The 19,073-nt window shown below is 40.5% G+C and overlaps 1 protein-coding gene across 9 annotated transcripts in view; it reads left to right on the top strand.

The window, feature by feature from the left end:
* The window catches only part of LOC138744119 (C-terminal-binding protein 2), a 202,761-nt gene that overhangs the window by 135,045 nt on the left and 48,643 nt on the right, over nucleotides 1-19,073 (top strand). For all 9 annotated transcript variants that reach the window (XM_069899714.1, XM_069899716.1, XM_069899713.1 and 6 more), the window contains 2 exons: nucleotides 239-393; nucleotides 18,054-18,198. In XM_069899714.1, the coding sequence (XP_069755815.1) occupies nucleotides 239-393; nucleotides 18,054-18,198 (300 nt within the window). The remainder of the gene's footprint in view (nucleotides 1-238; nucleotides 394-18,053; nucleotides 18,199-19,073) is intronic.

Genomic DNA, 19,073 nt, shown 5'->3' on the forward strand with positions numbered 1-19,073 from the left:
AAGGCCAATGAGATGATGGATGGCAGAAGTTCAGTAAAAAACAGAATTTGAAATGAACACATTTTGCAATGAAAGAACTATTTCCTTGGATGTCATTGTTTCACTAGCAACTCTTTTTTAATTTAGATTTATTTTCACTATTGGTTTCTTTATTTGGATTTTAGTCTGCTGAAGATTAATACACATCCCAGTTTGTGCTTCCCTATAATAATAGTTTGCATTCATTTATTCTTTTCAGGTATCCGTCCTCAAATTATGAATGGACCAATGCATCCACGCCCTCTGGTGGCACTACTAGATGGCAGAGACTGTACCGTGGAGATGCCAATCCTGAAAGACATGGCAACTGTTGCTTTCTGTGACGCACAGTCCACTCAGGAGATTCATGAAAAGGTATATTCAGTTTTAACATTAAGTAAAGCAGTGATGATTTTGTTCATCTACTTTCACCTTCATTTTCCTTTCCCCAGCTTATAAACCTGCGCTTAACAATTGTCTTAGTTTCCTGTTGTGGCTTTCAAATGCTAAAAACAAATTTAAAAATCCCCAGGCTTTCAACAGTGTACAAAAAAAACCAGACAAAATGTGGAATCATTAATATGCAGCTCTTATGGATAATGAAATGCCATGAACTGCCTGTGCTAGCTGATGCAGTTTTTATGTTTGCTCATTTGACCAAATTACAGTACTTATTTACAAACCTTGTAGTTCTCTACATTATGGGTACAATATTTCCTTCATTTGTTGACCTATGTGAGCAGCTTGTCCAGAATGTAACTCCCTCCAATGCCTGTGTGGAGTTTGCAATGAAGGTAGAGACCATGTGAGTCTCCTCAGTTTTCTCCCACATTACAAAGATTTGCATGTTGATAGGTTCATTGGCCACTATCATTCGCATCCAGAGTATAGGCTACTGGTAGAACTGGAGAGAACTGATGAGAATTTGGGTAGAATTAAATGGATTGACCTAGGTTTATCATGAAAATAAGCCCTTTTTTAGTCAACACAGAAACAGTGCAATATTTCTCTGTGTCTTGGATGAAGATAAATGGTGATATTATTCCCACTTGAGGGTGAGTTTTGATTTGGCGTCTCCAGTTACCTACTCCTTTAATCCTCTTGGACTAGTGGAGAATGGTTTTATCTGTTGCAGTTTAAGAAGCCTTAATGTGTTGTTGCATGACTTCTTATAGTTGGTATGCACTGTAGCTGCAGGCCAAGGGAATGGAAATTTGGGTGACGTTCATTGTCATATGTGTATATATATTATATTGAAAATTTATTTATGGAGTTTGTTTTGATACACATTATAACAAATAGGCACAGAACAAAAGTGCAGAGTTACAGAAAGATCAATTGGTATGAGTAAAGGCAACATACTTTGCTATTCCAGGGTTCATTCAGGAGTCTAATAACAGAAAAAACTGTCCTCAAATCTGCTGCTGCATGATCTCATACTCAAGAATCTTCTTCCTGATGGGGGGTGAAGGGAGGGTAGCCAGGATCGAATAAGTCTTTTAAAATGTTGACTCCTTTACCAGGGCAGTGGGAGTTGTAGATGGAGTCGATGGAGGGTGAGCCAGATTCACAGTCCGCTGCAGTTTTTTGCAGTCTTGGGTGGAGCAGTTCCCGTACAACAATGCACCCTGAAAGGATGCTTTCAATGGTGCATCTGTAGAAGTTAAGGGATGCTGATGACGTCAAATTTTCTTGTGCTTCTGAGGAAGTAGAGGTGCTGGTGTGCTTTCTTTGCTTATGCATCAATGTGGGTGGACCATGGCAAGTCACTGGAGATTTTTACCCCAAGGAGCTCAAAGCTGTCTACTTTCTCCACCTCAGACATGGACCAAGGAGTGGCTTTGCCTCTCTTTTGGAAGTCTATAGCCAGTTCTTTGGTCTTTCTGACATTGGAGATGTTGTTGTCCTGGCACCAAGCTATAAGTCCCTCTATTTCTCTTCTGCAGTGTGTTATATTGTTGGTGGAGATCCTGCCTTCAATTATGTCATCCACAAATTTGTTTACCATAAAGTTATGGGTGTACAGGGAGTAGAGTAGAGGACCGAGTACACAGACTTGTGGTGCCCGATATTAAGGATGATAGTGGAGGAGGTACTGTCACCAATCCTCATTGATTGCAACTTACAGATAGATAGTCCATGATCCAATTGCAGCGAGAGGTGTTAAGACCAATGTCACATAGCTTGGGGCTAAGTTTGTTTGATTAATGAGCAATGATAGAGTCACATACAATGAATGGATGCACTGAAGTTCTTACTTCCTACAACCACACAATTGCATTCCTATGCATTATACTTATTCATATGCATTACCACAATTCACCAAAACAGAAAAGAGATGATAAATATAAAATGATAATAGGTAAATATTCATAGATACAGTCAGTGCAAGAAAAAAGTGACATTTCAATCGTGCAGGCAGATTTTATGGAGGTCCTGGAATTGATTATGCTTAGAGTTAGGGTAATATGGGGAGGTTCAAGAGCCTGATAGCGGTTGAAAATAAACTTTTCTTGAACCTAGAGGTGCCAAAAATCAGGCTTCAGTGTTTCTGCCTGAAGATAGAAAGGAAAATAGATTGTGATCAGAGTGATGTGTCCATTATGATGATGGCTGCCTTCTTGAAGGAGCGCCTCACAAAGATGTCTTCAATGGATGAGATGTTGGTGCCTGTGATGGACTTGACTAAGTTTGCAATTTTTTTTTTTTTTACTGCCTTCTGTAATCCTGGGCACTAAAGATACCAAACTGGTCTGCAGTGCAACCAATCAATATACTTTTCACAGTGCACCTTTAGAAGTTTGATAGAATATTCAACAACATAACAAATCTCTTCAGATTTCTGAGCAAGTTGAGGTGTTGGTGTGCCTTCATGATTTCCTCAATGTGCTGGCTTCAGAAGAGGTCATCTAATTTTATGTGGATTTCCAGGAACGGTACTAACCTTCTCCACTGCTGTCTTGTCAATGAATACTGGTGCATGGTCCTGCTGCCTTCCCTTCATAAAGTTCACAATAAGCTCCTTGTTGTTGTTTTTAATACCTGCTTCAGATTCCCAATTTCCATCCTATGTTTGGACTCATCATTTCCCATTACTTGATCAACAACAGTAAATTTATAGATTGCATTTGAGCCAAACTTGGCTACACAATCATGAGTGTATTGGGAAAAGAACAGGGGACTAAGCACACAAGCCTTAGTTGCCCCTGTGATGATCAACAGTGAGGAGGAGATGATGTTGCCAATCCACACTAATTGGGGTCTGCCGATGAGAAAATAGAGGATCCAGTTGCAAAGAAATGATCAGAGTCCGAGATACCTGAGCTTCACTATTAGTTTTTCTGGTAAGTGCCACACTATAGTCAATGAAAGACAGATGATCTTATTGTCCATATGATCTAACACAAGAGTGGAGGGTCAGTGTTGTTGACCTGTTGTGACAATAGGCAAATTGAAATAGATCCAAGTTCTTCCTAAGACAGGAGTTGATTTGCTTTGTAAACAATCTCTCAAAGCACTTCACTATAGTAGACTTCAATCCCATCGACTGATCGGCACTGAGACAGGTCACTTTTCTCTTATTGGGCACCAGTCTAATGGATATCCTTCTGAAGCAGGTGGGGATCTCAGACCACAGCAGGAAATTGTTGAAAATATCTACAAAAAATCCAGCCAGGTGGTTTATGAAGGTTTTAAGGACATAACCAGGTATACATATGGGCCTGACACTTTGAGGATTCACCCTCCTGATGATTCTTTTCATGTCTGCCTCAAAAACTGAGAATACATAGTCACTGAGGGTCTTGGGGGCTCATGATGATGAATCAGTTTTCCCTTTAGCACAGAAGGCCTTGAATTTATCCAGAGGAGATGTATGACAGTTAATGATTGTACCTTGTTTCACCATATAGGATGTGATGCCATCAAGTCCTATCATAGCTGCCGATTAAGACTCCAGCTTAGTCTGGAACTGATGTTTTGCAATGACTTTTCATGGGTTGAACCTGGTTTCCCTTTGTGTTTCCTCTGGTTAGGATACACTTGGATAGTCTTGGTAAAAATGCAACTCATCCATGCATTTTCTGATCAAGTCAGTACGAACTGTGACATATTCATTCAGGTCTGTTGCCAGGTCCTTGAAGATAGTTTGGAACTATAGCGTTGAAAGTGAAGCTGTTGTTGATAAATAGCTGGCATTCCAGGCCCAAGTGTAGGGCCATGGAGATGCATCTGCTGTGGACCTGTTCTGGCAATTTCCACTTCATGATGGAGGGTGTCAGAGTCACTGGTCCATCAAATGTAGTGCCAATTAAACAGATATTTTTCTTGGTACTGAACATCTAAGTTGCTGCTTGATTCATCCAGGCAAGTAGAGAATATTTCATTGCATTGTGAAGTCAGAATAGAATGAATAAATGAGAGTTTATTGTCAATTGCATGTACAATATACAGATGTAAGGAAAATCTTACCTGCTGCACCTTCCAGTTGTCTAAACTAAGTTGAAGTAAAATGTCACCAAGAGAAAAAAAAGATAGTAACATAAAAGGAATATGAAACAAAATGAAAAATACTCAAACTTGGTTGAGCAATATTGCAAAACGATTGCAAGATCTTCAGTGATCTTGTAATTGTGTTCTGGTTCAGGTGATACAGAGAAGTTGAAGAGTGATAGTTGTTGGAAAGAAACTGTTGAGTGTGTGACTAGGGTAAAGGGCATCTTTCAAGACGATGGCTGTCTTCTTCAGGCAGCTCCTCGTATAGATGTCTTCGATCGACAGGAGGCTGGTGCTTGTGATGGTCTTGGTTGTGTCTACCACTTACTGCACTTTCTACTTTCCTAGGCACTTGAATTTCTAAATAAGGCCATATTTCAACCACTGAGTACATATTCCACAGTACACCTGTAGCTCTTCAATAGAGTATGTGACATCATGCAGAATCTCCTCAAACTCTGTAGAAAGAAGAGGTAATGATTTACTTTCTTAATGGTTGAGTCACTTATCGCAGGATAACCTTGCTCTGATATACTCTTTCACTGATAGGCTGGTAATTTTCCAGTTCATTGTAACCACCAGGACATTGGTCATGGTGGAACTACCAGTGCCAGTGCCATTGAATATCAATGGAAAATAGTCATTCTGTTTGTGAAGTTGGCCTTTGCCAAACATTATGAATGTTAATTCTCACTTCTCATTCTAACTCTGAACATTGTTCAGTAATTGTAAAAAACAGAGTGTTTTGAGAACCTACCAATATAACTGAATACTCTAGAATTAGCAGCAAGCATCCTCACTTCTTTCTTAAAATGGAAGACAGGTCATTGATGAAGGTGACTGGGTCAATGGCATTGCCCTGAGATAAATGACTTTATCAATCACAATTATCTCTCTGTCTCAAAGATTGACCCCTCTAGCAGAGAATTTACTGTTGCTTTATAATGATTTAAATTTTGCTGGACTACATTCAGTCAGAGAGTTCCTTGATGTTAAGGATAACCCCTATCATTTTCCCTCTGAAATTCAGTTCTGGAATTTCATGCTTGAACCAAAGTTGTAATGAGGTCTGAAGCCAAATGTGTTTGACAGAACCAAAATATCGCAGGGGAACTAAGATTATTGGGGAAAGGCGGGTCAGCAGAGACAAATTATGGCCACATCAGCCATGATCTTAATACATATCTGAACAGACTCCACAGTCCAATAGCCTACTCCTACTCCCAGTTCTAATGTATTTTTATGGGTCGGTTATTGGCGAAGTAGTGCACCAATGCTGGAATTAAAACAGGTTGACACCAGAGGCTATGAATTCTGAAGATAAATATTAATCTGCATAGTAAACATCATAGTTATGAAGACTCTTGAGGATAGAAATATTGCTGGGGTTTCCTCATCTTGTCACCTGTTTCATTGTCCACCATCATTTAGTACTGGGTGAAGCAGAGCTGCAGAGCTTTGTGTTGGTCCATCAGCTGTGAAATTGCTTGGCTCACTCGACACTGAGCTGCTTCTGCGGTTAAATAGCTACAGAGTGCTGAAAACACACAGAAATGCTCGAGGAACTCAGCCGGTCGCACAGCGTCCATAGGAGTTAAAGGTATGTTACTGAAGTTTCGGGCCTGAGCCCTTCTTCAAGGAATAAGAAAGAACAGGAAGACGTAAAAATTAAGACCAAAGTCTCTCCTCTTATTGTATCCAACCTGATCTGGGCTCCTCCTCTGGCCAGTCTTCAGTCTTTATTCTTGTGCCTTCCTATTTTTTTCTTATTCCTTGAAGGGCTCAGGCCCAAAACATCAATAATATAATCTTTACCTCCTATGGATGCTGTGAGGCTGGCTGAATTCCGCCAGCATTTCTGTTTGTTTTTACTGCAATCACATTGTCTGCAGACTTTTGTATTTCAGAGTGTTGTGGCGGAATTTCTCCAGATAGGCACCTTAAATTTAAATGTGTTCATTGTTACGCCTTGAATTCTCTTCTACATCCTCTACCTTCATTGCAAGGTGACAGAGAATTTGGAGGCGCATAACAAGATAGGCCAAAGATAGCATGGTTTCCATGAGGGAAAAACTAGCTTGACATTCTTTGAAGAAGTGACAAGCAGGATAGATAAAAGATACGTAGTGGATATTATTTATTTGGATCTTTAGAAGGCCTTTGACAAGATGCCACACATGAGGCGACTTAAAAAGACATCAGCCCATGGTATAACAGGAAACATACTAGTATGGGTAGAGCATTGGCTGATTGGCAGGAGTAGAGAGTCAGAATACAGGAATCATATTCTAGTTGGCTTCCAGCTGCTAGTGGATTGGCGTTGGGGCTACTTTTTATGTTGTATATTAATCATTTAGATTATGGAATGAATGGGTTTGTGGCCAACATTGCAGGAGACATGAAGGTAGGAGAGGAGCAGATAGTGTTGAAGAAACAGGGAGGCTGTAAAAGGACTTGGTCAAATTAGGAGAATGAGAGGAGAAGTGGCAAATGAAATAGAATGTCAGAAAGTCATGCAATTTGGTAGAAAAAATAAACAGGCAGACTATTTTCTAAATGGGGAGACAATTTAAAACACCCAGATTAAAGGGACATGGGAGTCCTCATGCAATGTAGCCTGAAGATAGTGAGTTGGTGGTGAAGAAGGCAAAGGGAATGTTGGCATTCATTTCAAGAGGAATAGAATATAAGAGCAAGGGTGTGATGTTGAGGTGAGACCTCACAGAGTATTATGAGCAGTTTTGGGCTCCTCATTTTAGAAAGAATGTGCTGATGTTGGAGTGGGTTCAGTGGAGGTTGACAAGAATAATTCTGGGAATGAAAGGGTTAGAACCATAGAACATTACAGCACAAAAACAGCCCCTTCAGCCCTTCTAGTCTGTGCCAAATCATTTTTTTTGTCTAGTCCATTGACCTGCACCCTGACCATAACCACCCCCCCCATACCTCTCCCATTCATGTATGTTAAAATTGAGCCCACATTCACCACCTCAGTTGGCAACTCATTCCATACATCCACCACTCTTTGTGTGAAGAAGTTCCCCCTCATGTTCCCCTAAACATTTCCCCTTTCACTCTTAACCCATGTCCTCTGGTGTATCTCACCTACCCTCAGTGGTAAAAGACAATCTAATTTACTCTTGTCTATCCCCCTCTCATAATTTGAAATACTTCTATCAAATTTCCCCTCATTCTTCTATGCTCCAGGGAATAAAGTCCCAACCTCTTTAACATTTTCCTGTAACTCAGTTCCTGAAATCCAGGCAATATCCTAGTAAATCTTCTCCGCATTCTTTCTATCTCCAAATTCTCCAAATTTGGCCTCACCAACGTCTTATACAACTTTACTATAACATCCTAACTCCAATACTCATTACTTTGATTTATGAAGGCCAATATGCCAAAAGTTCTCTTTATAATTCCACTTTCAGGGAATTATGTATCAGTATTCCCAGATCCCTCTGTTGTACTGCACTCCTCAGTGCCCTACCATTTACCGTGTACGTCCTTTCTTGATTTGTCCTTCCAAAATGCAACATCTCGCACTTGTCTGCATTAAATTCTATTTGCCATTTTTCAGCCCATTTTTCCATCTGCAAGCTTTGAAAACCTTCTTAGCCAACTATAGCACTTCCAATCTTGGTGTCATCTGCAAACTTGCTGATCCAATTTACCACATTATCATCCAGATCATTGATGTAGACAACAAACAATAATGGTCCCACCACTGATCCCTGACACACACCACTAGTCACAGGCCTCCAGTCTGAGAAACAATCATCCACCACTACTCACTGGCTTCTTCCGTCCAGCTATTGTTAAATCTAGTTCACTACTTCACCATGAATACCTAGCGTTTGAACCTAGCTGACTAACCTCCCATGTGGGATCTTGTCAAATGACCCACTCTTGGGGATCTATAATTCTACATATAAACCCCCGGATCAGATCCCAGCCTGTGACCCACTCCTGGGGATCTTTTATTCTATATATAAGCCCCCAGATCAGATCCCAACCTGTAACCCACTCCCAGGAATCCATGTAGACAACATCCATAGCCTTTCCTTCATCACCTTTCCTGGTAACCTTCTCAAAAAAACTATAAGATTGGTTAAACATGACCGACCATGCACAAAACCATATTGACTATCCTTTATCAGTCCCTGGCTATCTAAATAATTGTATATCTGATCTCTTCGAACACCTTCCAATAATTTACCTACTACTGACATCAGGCTCACCAGCCTATAATTTCTAGGGTTACATTTTGGAGCCTTTTTTAAACAACAGAACAATGTGAGATACCCTCCAATCCTCTGGCACCACGCCATGGCTAAGGACATTTTCAATATTTCTGCCAGAGCCCCTGCAATTTCTACACTAGCCTTCCTCAAGTCTGAGGGACTATCTTGTCAGGCCCTTGGAATTTATTCACCCTTATTTGCTTTAAGACAGCAAGCTCTTCCTCCTCTTTAATCTGTATAGATTCCATGACCTCACTGCTCGTTTTCCTTACTTTCCATGACTCTGCCCGCTTCCTGAGTGAATACCGATGAAAAAAGCCATTTAAGATCTCCCCCACTTATTTCAGCTTCATACAAAGCCAACCACTCTGATCTTCAAGGGGACCAATTTTGTCCCATACTATCCTTTTGCTCTTAATATACCTGAGTAACATCATTTCTTTTTTTAGCCTTCCTGATTTATTTCTTGAGGTTTTTATTGCATTTTTTATACTCTTCAAATACTTAATTTGCTCCTTATTGCCTATACCTACACCTCTCTTCTGAACCAGATCCCCAATATCCCTCAAAAACCATCATTTACTATGCTTGATACCCTTGCCTTTAATCCTGACAGGAACATACAAACTTTTTACTCTCAAAATCTCACCTTTGAAGGTCCACCACTTACCTCGCATATCCTTGCCTGAAAACAACTTAGAATCCATGCATTTGAGATCTTTTCTCATTTTCTCAAAATTGGCCTTTCACCAATTTAGAATCACAACCCAAGGCCCAGACCTATCCTTCTCCATAATTAGCTTGAAACTAATGGCATAATGATCACTGGACCCAAGATATTCTCTTACACATACTTCTGACACATGTCCTGTCTTGTTCTCTAATAGGAAATCCAGAATTACACTTTTTATCGTTGTTACCTCAATATATTGATTTTGAAAACTTTGCAGAACTCATTTGACAAACTCCAAGCCATCCAGCCCTTTTCAGTATGGGAGTCCTAGTCAATATGTGGAAAGTTAAAATCTCAAACTATCACAATCTTATGTTTCCTGCAGATTTTCTCCTCCAATTCTCGTTGACTCTTGGGTGATTTATAATACAACCCCATGAGTGTGGTCATACCTTTCCTATTCCTCAGCTCCACCCATATATTCTGTCCTATCTCAGCAGACCTGTGATGTTTTCCCTGATGAGCAATGCCACTCCTCCCCCTTTCATCTCGCCATTTTATCGTGTCTAAAGCAACAGAAGCCCGGAACATTGAGCTGCCAGTCCTGCCCCTCCTGCAACCAAGTTTCACTAATGGCCACAATGTCATAATTCCATGTGCCAATCCATGCTCTAAGCTCGTCTACCTTTCCTACACACACCTCATATTGAAATTGCTGCACCTCACCTGAGAACATTTCCCGTTGACTTCTAATGGTGCACGCAATTTTTACATCATCTTTTCCCTCTTCAACTCCTCTATCTGCTCTGGTACTCTGGTTCCCATTCCCCGCAAATCTAGTTTAAATGCACTGGAGCAGCACTAGCAAACCTTCTCAGAAGGATATTAGTCTCCCTCTAGTTCAAATGCAGACCATCCTGTTGGAACACATCCCACCTTCCCTGGAAGAGAACCCAATGATCTAGAAACCTGAAGCCCCTCTCCTGTACCATGGCTTTAACTATATGTTAAGCTGCATTATCCTCCTATTTCTAACCTAACCAACACGTGGCACGGGTAGCAATCCTGAGGTATTAACCTGGAGGTTCTGTCCTTCACCCTAGCACCTAACTCCATGAACTCTCCTTGAAGGACCTCCTCACCCTTCCTAGCAATGTCATTGGTCCCAATATTGACTATGACATCTGGCTACTCACCCTCCCTCATGAGAATGCTGTGAACTCGATCTGAGATTTCGAACCCTAGCATCAGGGAAGCAACATACCATCTGGGATACTGGATCTCTTACACGGAGCCTCTTATCTGTCCTGCTAACAATGGAATCCCCTTTCACTACAGCTTACTTTTTTTCTCTTCCCTTCTTAGATCTAGGAGCTGACTCCGTGCCAGAGACCTGACCGCCATGGCTTGTCCATGGTACGTCGACCCCCTAACAGTATTCAAAATAGTATACTTGTTATTGAGGGAATGGCCACATGGGTGCCCTGTTCTGCCTGCCTGTTCCCTTTACCTAACCTGACTGTCACCAATTTGCCCTCCTGCTGCCTTCTATGTGTGATAGTGTCCCTGTGACTCATGTCTATAACCCCCCCCTCTGCCTTCCAAATGATCCGGAGTTCATCTGACTCCAGCTTCAATTCCTTTAACTTGTCTTGTCAAGAGCTGCAGCTGGATGCACTTCTTGCAGATGAAGTCATCAGAAATACTGCCGGCTTCCCTGATGACCCACATTCTGCAAGAGGAGCATTCGCCTGCCTTGGCTCCTAATCCCACTGTTTATATAATAGAAGGGAAAAAATGGTACCTAAAACCTGCCCTTACCTGTGCCTACCTGCTGAATCCTTTTTGTTCTCGAATAGGGTAGTTCTTTCTTACTTCATCTCCTACTATCCCTCGCCTCTTAACTATTGCGCCAAAGCCTCACCACTCTGACTCAGCCCACTCTGATGATGCCTGCTCCCTCGATGACCACTCCACTACATAGTCCCTCACTTTTATAGTGATACTCACCTTCTTCCTCCAATCAGCTTTAAATACCTTATCATATAAGGAGCATTTAATGGCTCTTGAAATTTTGGAGAATGAGAATGGATCTCATTGAAACATTTTGAATATTGAAGGGCTTGGAGAGAATAGATGGAGAAAGGTTGTTTCCCATGGTGGGGAAGTCTAGGAAAAGAGGGCACGACTTCAGAATTGAAAGGCATCCACTAGGATCAGAGAAGCAGAGCAATTTCTTAAGCCAGAGAGTGGTAAATCTGTGAAATTTATTGCCACAAAGCAGTTGTGGAGGCCAAGACATTAGGTGTATTTAAGAGAGAGATTGATAGGTTCTTGATTAGCCAGGGCATCAAAGGTTATGGCAAGAAGGCTGGTCAGTGGGGCCGAGTAGGAAAATGGATCAGCTCATGATTAAATTTCAGGGTAGACTTGATGGGGTGAATAGCCTATTTCTGCTCCTGTGTCATGGTCTTATAAATGAGGAATTGTAGCTATGTGCACAGAATGGAGAAATTGAGATTCTCCATGGAACAGAAGATCTGGCAGAGGTACTTAAAATCATGAAGGTGCAGACAAATAAGGTAAAGCAAAATGTTCTCTTGTTCAGAGGTAAATTTCAAGTTGATATAGAATGAAGTGATTGGCAGGATTCCAAAGTTACATAAAGAAGTGCTTTTACACAAGTGTTGACAGTCTGGAATTCATTACTGGGGCAGTAACGGAAGCAGATTTGATTGTAACATTCAAAAGGGACCTATAAAAAGTATCTGAAGGGAAAGAAATTGCTGGGATGTAGGAGAGGCAGTGAGACTAGATGAATTGCTCTTGTATTAAGCCAGTTATGATTTCATGGACCAAATGGCTTATTTCTGTACTGTGACAGAGCTATGTGGTTACAGATTATGAAGGGATGTAATTCTTCTGCTGTAAATGATCACCTTTGAGCAGCTTGGTGGATATTTTTTTGAATCTATCTCATTTCATACATTGATAGTCCCACTCATTATGGAAAACAGCTTCAGTGCGAAGGTGGAACTCTAACTTGACAAGAACTGTGAGGGCGATCATTCCTGCCAATATATTCGTGGACAAGTACAAAATTGATGGGCAAGTTGGTGGAGATGGGTTTTTGGTGGGCCGTTTCTCTCACCTGCAGCAGACTAAGTCTGACAGCCACATTCATCAGATTCAGTACATGGTGCTAAGAAGCTACACATGAAATCCATCACTTAGAGATTTGTGCCTTTAATTCTCCCAGTACCAACTTGTACAATAATAGCTCATCACCTGAGAGAAGTGGATAGTTATCAGATTGATGTACTTCTGACTATGTTTAACCACTGCCATGAGACTATGTGGGATTAGAAACCAAAGATGTTAGCATCCAAGACCATTCCCTCTCAATTCCTCATTACAGTACTTGCCATTGGTGACGATGTCCAGTAAGTAGGGACGTATTCCTATGAGGGGATTCTATATATTGTACATCCCATAAGGGGAAATATGGAAGCTGGGTCAATGAGCTTCAGTTGATGAAAGGTGATCTTGTTAAAATGTACAAAATCTCTCAGAGCATGTCAAGGTAGATACAAAAATATATCCTAGCACCCAATTCTCCTGATATGCCACTTTGTGATCTCTGCCAAAACTCTACCTCTATCGGTGGGTGCTAACATTTTCAACCTTGAAAGCATCAATGCCCAATCAATTGCAAATGTTTGGTGGGTGAGATTAACAATAGTCACTTCTACCCGCACTGTTGTGCCTATCTGACATCTGCATAAATGTTTGTTTGAAGTACACCACTTTATTTTTTTTAAACTGAACATTTGATTATTACATTAAATAAAAAGATGCAGATGCTGAAAATCTGAAAAAATACAAGAAAAGGAAGGTGATGAAACAAATTTATACATTATTGATTACACCACAAGAAGAGGAGTCACCATACTGGAAGAAGGGTGTTGTGTAGGTGACCAGGATGCTGCCTGAGATGGAATGAGAATAAAGAAGGCAGTCTGGGTTTGTGGTACTGAGAGAGGGGGACTAAGTTGGGATTTGATTCAGCTGCATAAAATTAAGGGACGGAGATATGATTGAAAATAAATTTTACTCCATTGCAGAGGATGCTAAAACCAGAGGCCAGAGGTTCAATTTAAGGGGCTGGAGGTTGAAAGAGGGAACTGAGAAAATGCATTTTCACCCAAGGGAGGTTGGAACCAGAAGTATCTGGACGAGCGTGTGAATCGCCAAGGCATAGACAGCTATGACCCAAATGCTGGTAAATGATTTATCGTCATACACACAAGTACAATGTATAGATGCACTGAAATTCCTACTTGCTGCAGCCTCATGGGTGCATAAGATGCACCAACTACAATAGTATACATTCAATTATCCCAAAGGCCAAGGCAGAAAAAGATGAACATAAAATAATAGATAAATATTCACAGTTGCAGTTAATGCGAGAAAAAAAAGTACCTGTAATGTTTTAATGGTACAGGCAGATTATCTGGTGATCCTGGAGAAATTTATGCTTGGGGTTAGGGTAGTGTAGGAAGGTTCAAGTGCCTGATAGCTGCTGGAGTTCATGCTTCTGAACTTCTGCTTGGAGGGAAAAGAGATTGTAACTCAAGTGATGGGAATCCTTTTTCATGTTGGCTGCTTTCTTGAGGATGGGAGGTTAGTGCCTGTGATGGACTTAGCTAACTTTCCCACTTTCTGCAACGTTCTGCATTATAACCATAACCATATAGCCGTTTACAGCACGGAAACAGGCCATGTCGGCCCTTCAAGTCCGTACCGGTTCACTTGAATAACTCCACTAGCTCCTCCGCAAACTTCTGAGGATTCCTGGGCCCTAGAGATAATAAACCAGACCGTGGTGCAACCTGTCAGTATAATTTCTATAGTGCACCTGTAGAAGATTGATAAATTATTCGACAATATGCTGAATTGTGGCCAACATGGACATGGTGGCCAAAGGGCTTGTTTTTGTCTGTATGATTACAACTATAAGTAAACAATGCTAAAAGCCCCGAACAGGTCAAAGCAGCATCTGTGGACGGAGGAACAGAGTTAATGTTTCAGGTCAATGACCCTTTGTCAGAGCACTTTGTCATAGCTCCCCGTGGAAATCCTTAGGATGAAATTCCTAAATCACTTGTCATTTGCCTCTGGCATAGGCCCCACTGGGCTTGGAATAATTCCTGCCATCTGGAGCATTTGGCAGCATGTGCAGCCTGGGCATAGAAAAGAATCACCCGTGAAAATCACCATACAAGGGAAGAACTAACAAACTTCAATTTAAAATGACTCACATGATGGGCTTTTGCAGTGTCGGGTCACTCTACACACAAGGGAGATAATTTCAGAAGTACATGAAGGAAAGAAGTGAAACAGCTGCCAAGTCAGTAGCATTTGTTCATTTTGAAAAGTGACCTGTCATGCAGATTCCTCATGGGCAGTCGAAGCAAGTAAAGCTGAAGGAAGAAGAGTTCCATTTAGGGACAGAAGCAAGGCTGCCAGTGACATATCAGAGTCCAACTATTGTGCTATAACTAGTTTGGTTTAGTGTGGAATTCAGTAGGCTGGATTTGGATGTAGATGCCTTTCACCCAAGGTTTAGTCCATTTTTATGGGTCCAGCTCTGTTTAATATAATTTGGGGTGCATACATCTCAAGGCACATCTCTATGACTCATGCTGAAAGAATACCTCTGATTTTTAGTCAGGTACGTTCCACAGCTTCATGAACACCTGACACTTTTGATGGCAAATCTCAGAAGCTAAGCTTGGCTCCTATCTGATTTTACTCTTTTGCTACCCCACAGCATACACTGCTACCCCACTGCAGAGACTACTTTACCTGTGCTCTAGCCCTGTCCTTTTAAATTTAAATTTTAAATTTGAATTAAATTTAGACATACAGCACAGTAACAGGTCATTCTGGCCCACAAACCCATGCAGCCCAATTCTACTCGATTAACCTCAACCCCGATATGTTTTGAATGGTGGTAGGAAACTGGAGCACATGGAAAATCCCACACAGACATGGAGAGAACGTGCAAACTCCTTAGAGACAGTATATGATTCGAACCTGGGTCCCGATTACTGGTGCTGAAATGGCATTGCATCCTTAACTAAGAAATAAAGCCTCTTGTAGATTATGTGTAGACCACCCGCTTAACTTCTTTAAAAGGGAGTCAGCTAAGGAAAATATACTTTTATCTTGGGTGAATTCATTTGGATGCAAGAAACTTCAATGAAATGCAACAGAGTTCAACCCAAATATGCCATCCTTTTTAAGAATTATTCAGTGGATCCTTCTTCCCAATAATTTTCCCAGACAACCTTGGCAAAATACATGTTCAAATCACTTTGAAAATAATTGTTGAATCTAATTCAGCAAAAGTTTTGTGAGTGAATTCTCGATTGTTTAAAAAAAAATACTCCATAGAGCCTCTCTAATTATTTTGCTGATTTTTCTTAATTTGGTGCCCCTTGCTTTCAGATCTTACTGCCAGCCTTTCCTCTGTCAGAACCCTTCCTAATGCTGGTTACCTCCAATAAATTCCTCACCACCTTCTGTGATTGAAGGCGTACATAATTCTGGCTTCCTGAGTCATTTCACATAGTTGAACTCCTCCATGACATTCTGTGCACGTCAGGAACTGAATAAATTAGAAAACATTTTTTTGTTCCTCATGTTCCATTTTCCAGTTAAAGGCACTAATTGTTCTCTCCATGGCTGAATTCAATTTTGATTTGTGCCAGTTTTGATGGAGGCTGAGAATTTTCTGCAGGTCGGCAAACCTTATGCATCAGTTCTGTTTTATGTGTGAAGGTGTTTTATAGAAACCACAATATTGACTTCTTGTTATTGTCCAATTGCAATATTTAATAAATCTGATTCCTAGTCTGTAACCTGACTCACAGTGGTTTACTCCTCTGTTAATGTGAAAGCTTTATTTTGGTGAGCTAAATAGTGTTTGTATTTGGCTTTGGACCCAAATTCCATGTACTACAAGTCACACTGAAGTTTGTGTATTGCCAGGATTTATGATTAGCACTGAACATGGACAAGATACCCTGATGAAGTGGTAAAAAAGCTGTAAAAACAGTGCCTCAACAAAGCTCCTAAACCCTTTGCAGAGTAAACTATCTGTATCAGGATTTCTGTTATTTCCATATTGTCTTTTAACTGTATGGAGGGATCCTGCAAATGCTGTTAATATCACCAATATCACTCCATTGCCAGGAACAAAATGGCTTTCTCATTGTTAAACGAACAAAGTTTGAATTAGTCCTGTGTCGTTAATGCTAGCCAATTTCTGCACAACATCTGTTTTTTGAGTATATTGTACTATTTGTAGAAAACCTGTAACAACAATAATACTATTCTTAATATTTCAGATTTATTGTCAAGGTACTTGACATCACATACAACCCTGAGGTTCTTTCTCCTTCAGGCGAGGCAAAATGACCACTGATTGGCTGTGCAAAAACAAAACTGACTCAATATACACATGTAAACAAATAAAGAAATGTAAATGAACTGTGCAATACAGAGATAGAAAAAAAATCAGTTGAGTATAAGAGTCCTTAAATAAGTCCCTGATTGAGTTTGTTGTTGAGGAGGCTTATGGTGGAGGGATAGCAGCTGTTCCTGAACCTGAGTCTTTTGTCACCTATACCTATTTCCTGATGATAGCAATGAGAATAGAGCATATGCTGAACAGAACAGTGCATCCTTGATGATTGCTGCTGCTTCCAATGACAATGTTCCCTGTACACGTTCTCAATGGTGGGGAGGGTTTTACCTATGATGTCCTGGGCTGTGTCCACTACCTTAAGCAGGACTTTATGCTTAGGGGTATTGGTGTTCCCATACTAGACCATGATGCAGCCAGTCAGCACACTTTCCACCATACAGCTGTAGAAATTTGCCAGGGTTTTCAATATCATACCAAACCTCTGCAAACTCCTGAGGAAGTGAAGGCACTGACATGCTTTCTTCATGATGCCATTTGTGTGTTGGGTCCAGGAAAGATCCTCAAGATAGTGACTCCCAAGAACCTACTCACCCTCTCCATCTCTGATTCCCCCAATGATCACTGGATCGTACACCTGGTTTCCCCTTCTTGAAATCAACAATCAGTTCCTTGGTTTTGGTGATACTGAGTGCAAGGTTGTTGTTGGTATCAGTACACTTGCGAAGAAAAATCACAGGGAATAACCTGATGTGCAACCTCAAATCTGTCTCTGGTTTGAAACAGCAGAGTTCCTCCTCTCTGAATATTTTTGCAGATCTAAAAACTGCGGAAATTTGCAACGTCCTATCATTTACATAAAAGTGATGGCAAAATTCATTTTGAGTCAATACGACTGATGGAACCAAAGAAGCTTTTCTGCTTGTAATTGCTTTTGTGGTTAGACCTGACATTGGGGTTCAGTAAACACTGTCTGTACACATTAAGACAATAACATCTATAATCCTGTAGCCTCAAATATGTACATCTTTACAGCTGTGTGTGTAAAGCTCACAGGGCTAAAGTTGGCACTGAATCAACATTGTCACATCTCTTCATATTAGCTTTAGTTAAATCATATCTTTGTCTGTAGGTTTTAAATGAAGCTGTGGGTGCATTAATGTACCACAACATTACTCTGACCAGAGAAGATCTGGAGAAGTTCAAAGCCCTGCGCATAATTGTACGGATAGGCAGTGGATATGACAACATTGACGTCAAGACTGCAGGAGAGCTCGGTGAGTAACGTCCAAGCTTTCCATCAATATCTGCTTATGTATATTTATAAAATATAATTTACAAATTAATTTATGTCTCCAATGGAATAGATGCATTAAAGAAACATCTAAATCGTGAAAGGAGCAAGCAATTCTTTTATGAATTATAAGCAGGAGCAGTTTAAATACTGCAGTAGAAACAATTAGTCAAGGATGTGTGAGAATTGTTCTGAGAAAAGTAACTTAATCAGCTCTGTGCAGCCACTTTTTGTCTGGGAAGACTGATCTCAGTGCGCCAGCCAAGTTGGATGGAGAACATGATCATTCTAAATTCTGTAAATTAAAAAATTAATGTGATACTCAATGTGTAAAAGTTATCTTAGCTTTAAACTGAACCACTGCATGACAAACTTTGAACTAAAATACCACTATATCGGGTAGTGGCTTACTCAGCCAATTAAAATAATGGAACTGCCAGAAATATCAGTTTCTGATTCTGAACAATATCCTCATGGAGTTTATACTTCTCACTCCTTGTATCCAGAAGTGACAATTGGGAGATAAAACTTTTGCTGGTAAATTTTCATTCCACACATCTGTTAGAGAACTTCCTTGGTGATTTCAAATGTAAAAATTTCAGGTGCAAGTGTTTGATGCATTCTTGCAAGTGTGTGTTTGTTTGTTTTTAATTCCAGCATTTCTGAACCTGATTTTATCTGTCTAGATTTTGACAGAAAGTACATTTACGTCTTCTCAGCTCTCTTTATAATTGTTAAAATGCAAGATGAAATAGTTTCACAGAGAGGAGCAAATAAACGCTGGTATTGAAGCCAACCATATCAATAAGGACACCCACTTAGCACAAAGGCAATGGTATTTCAGAGTTCTGCTTGAAA

This window comes from Narcine bancroftii, chromosome 10, assembly GCF_036971445.1.
Source record: "Narcine bancroftii isolate sNarBan1 chromosome 10, sNarBan1.hap1, whole genome shotgun sequence".
NCBI lineage: Eukaryota > Metazoa > Chordata > Chondrichthyes > Torpediniformes > Narcinidae > Narcine > Narcine bancroftii.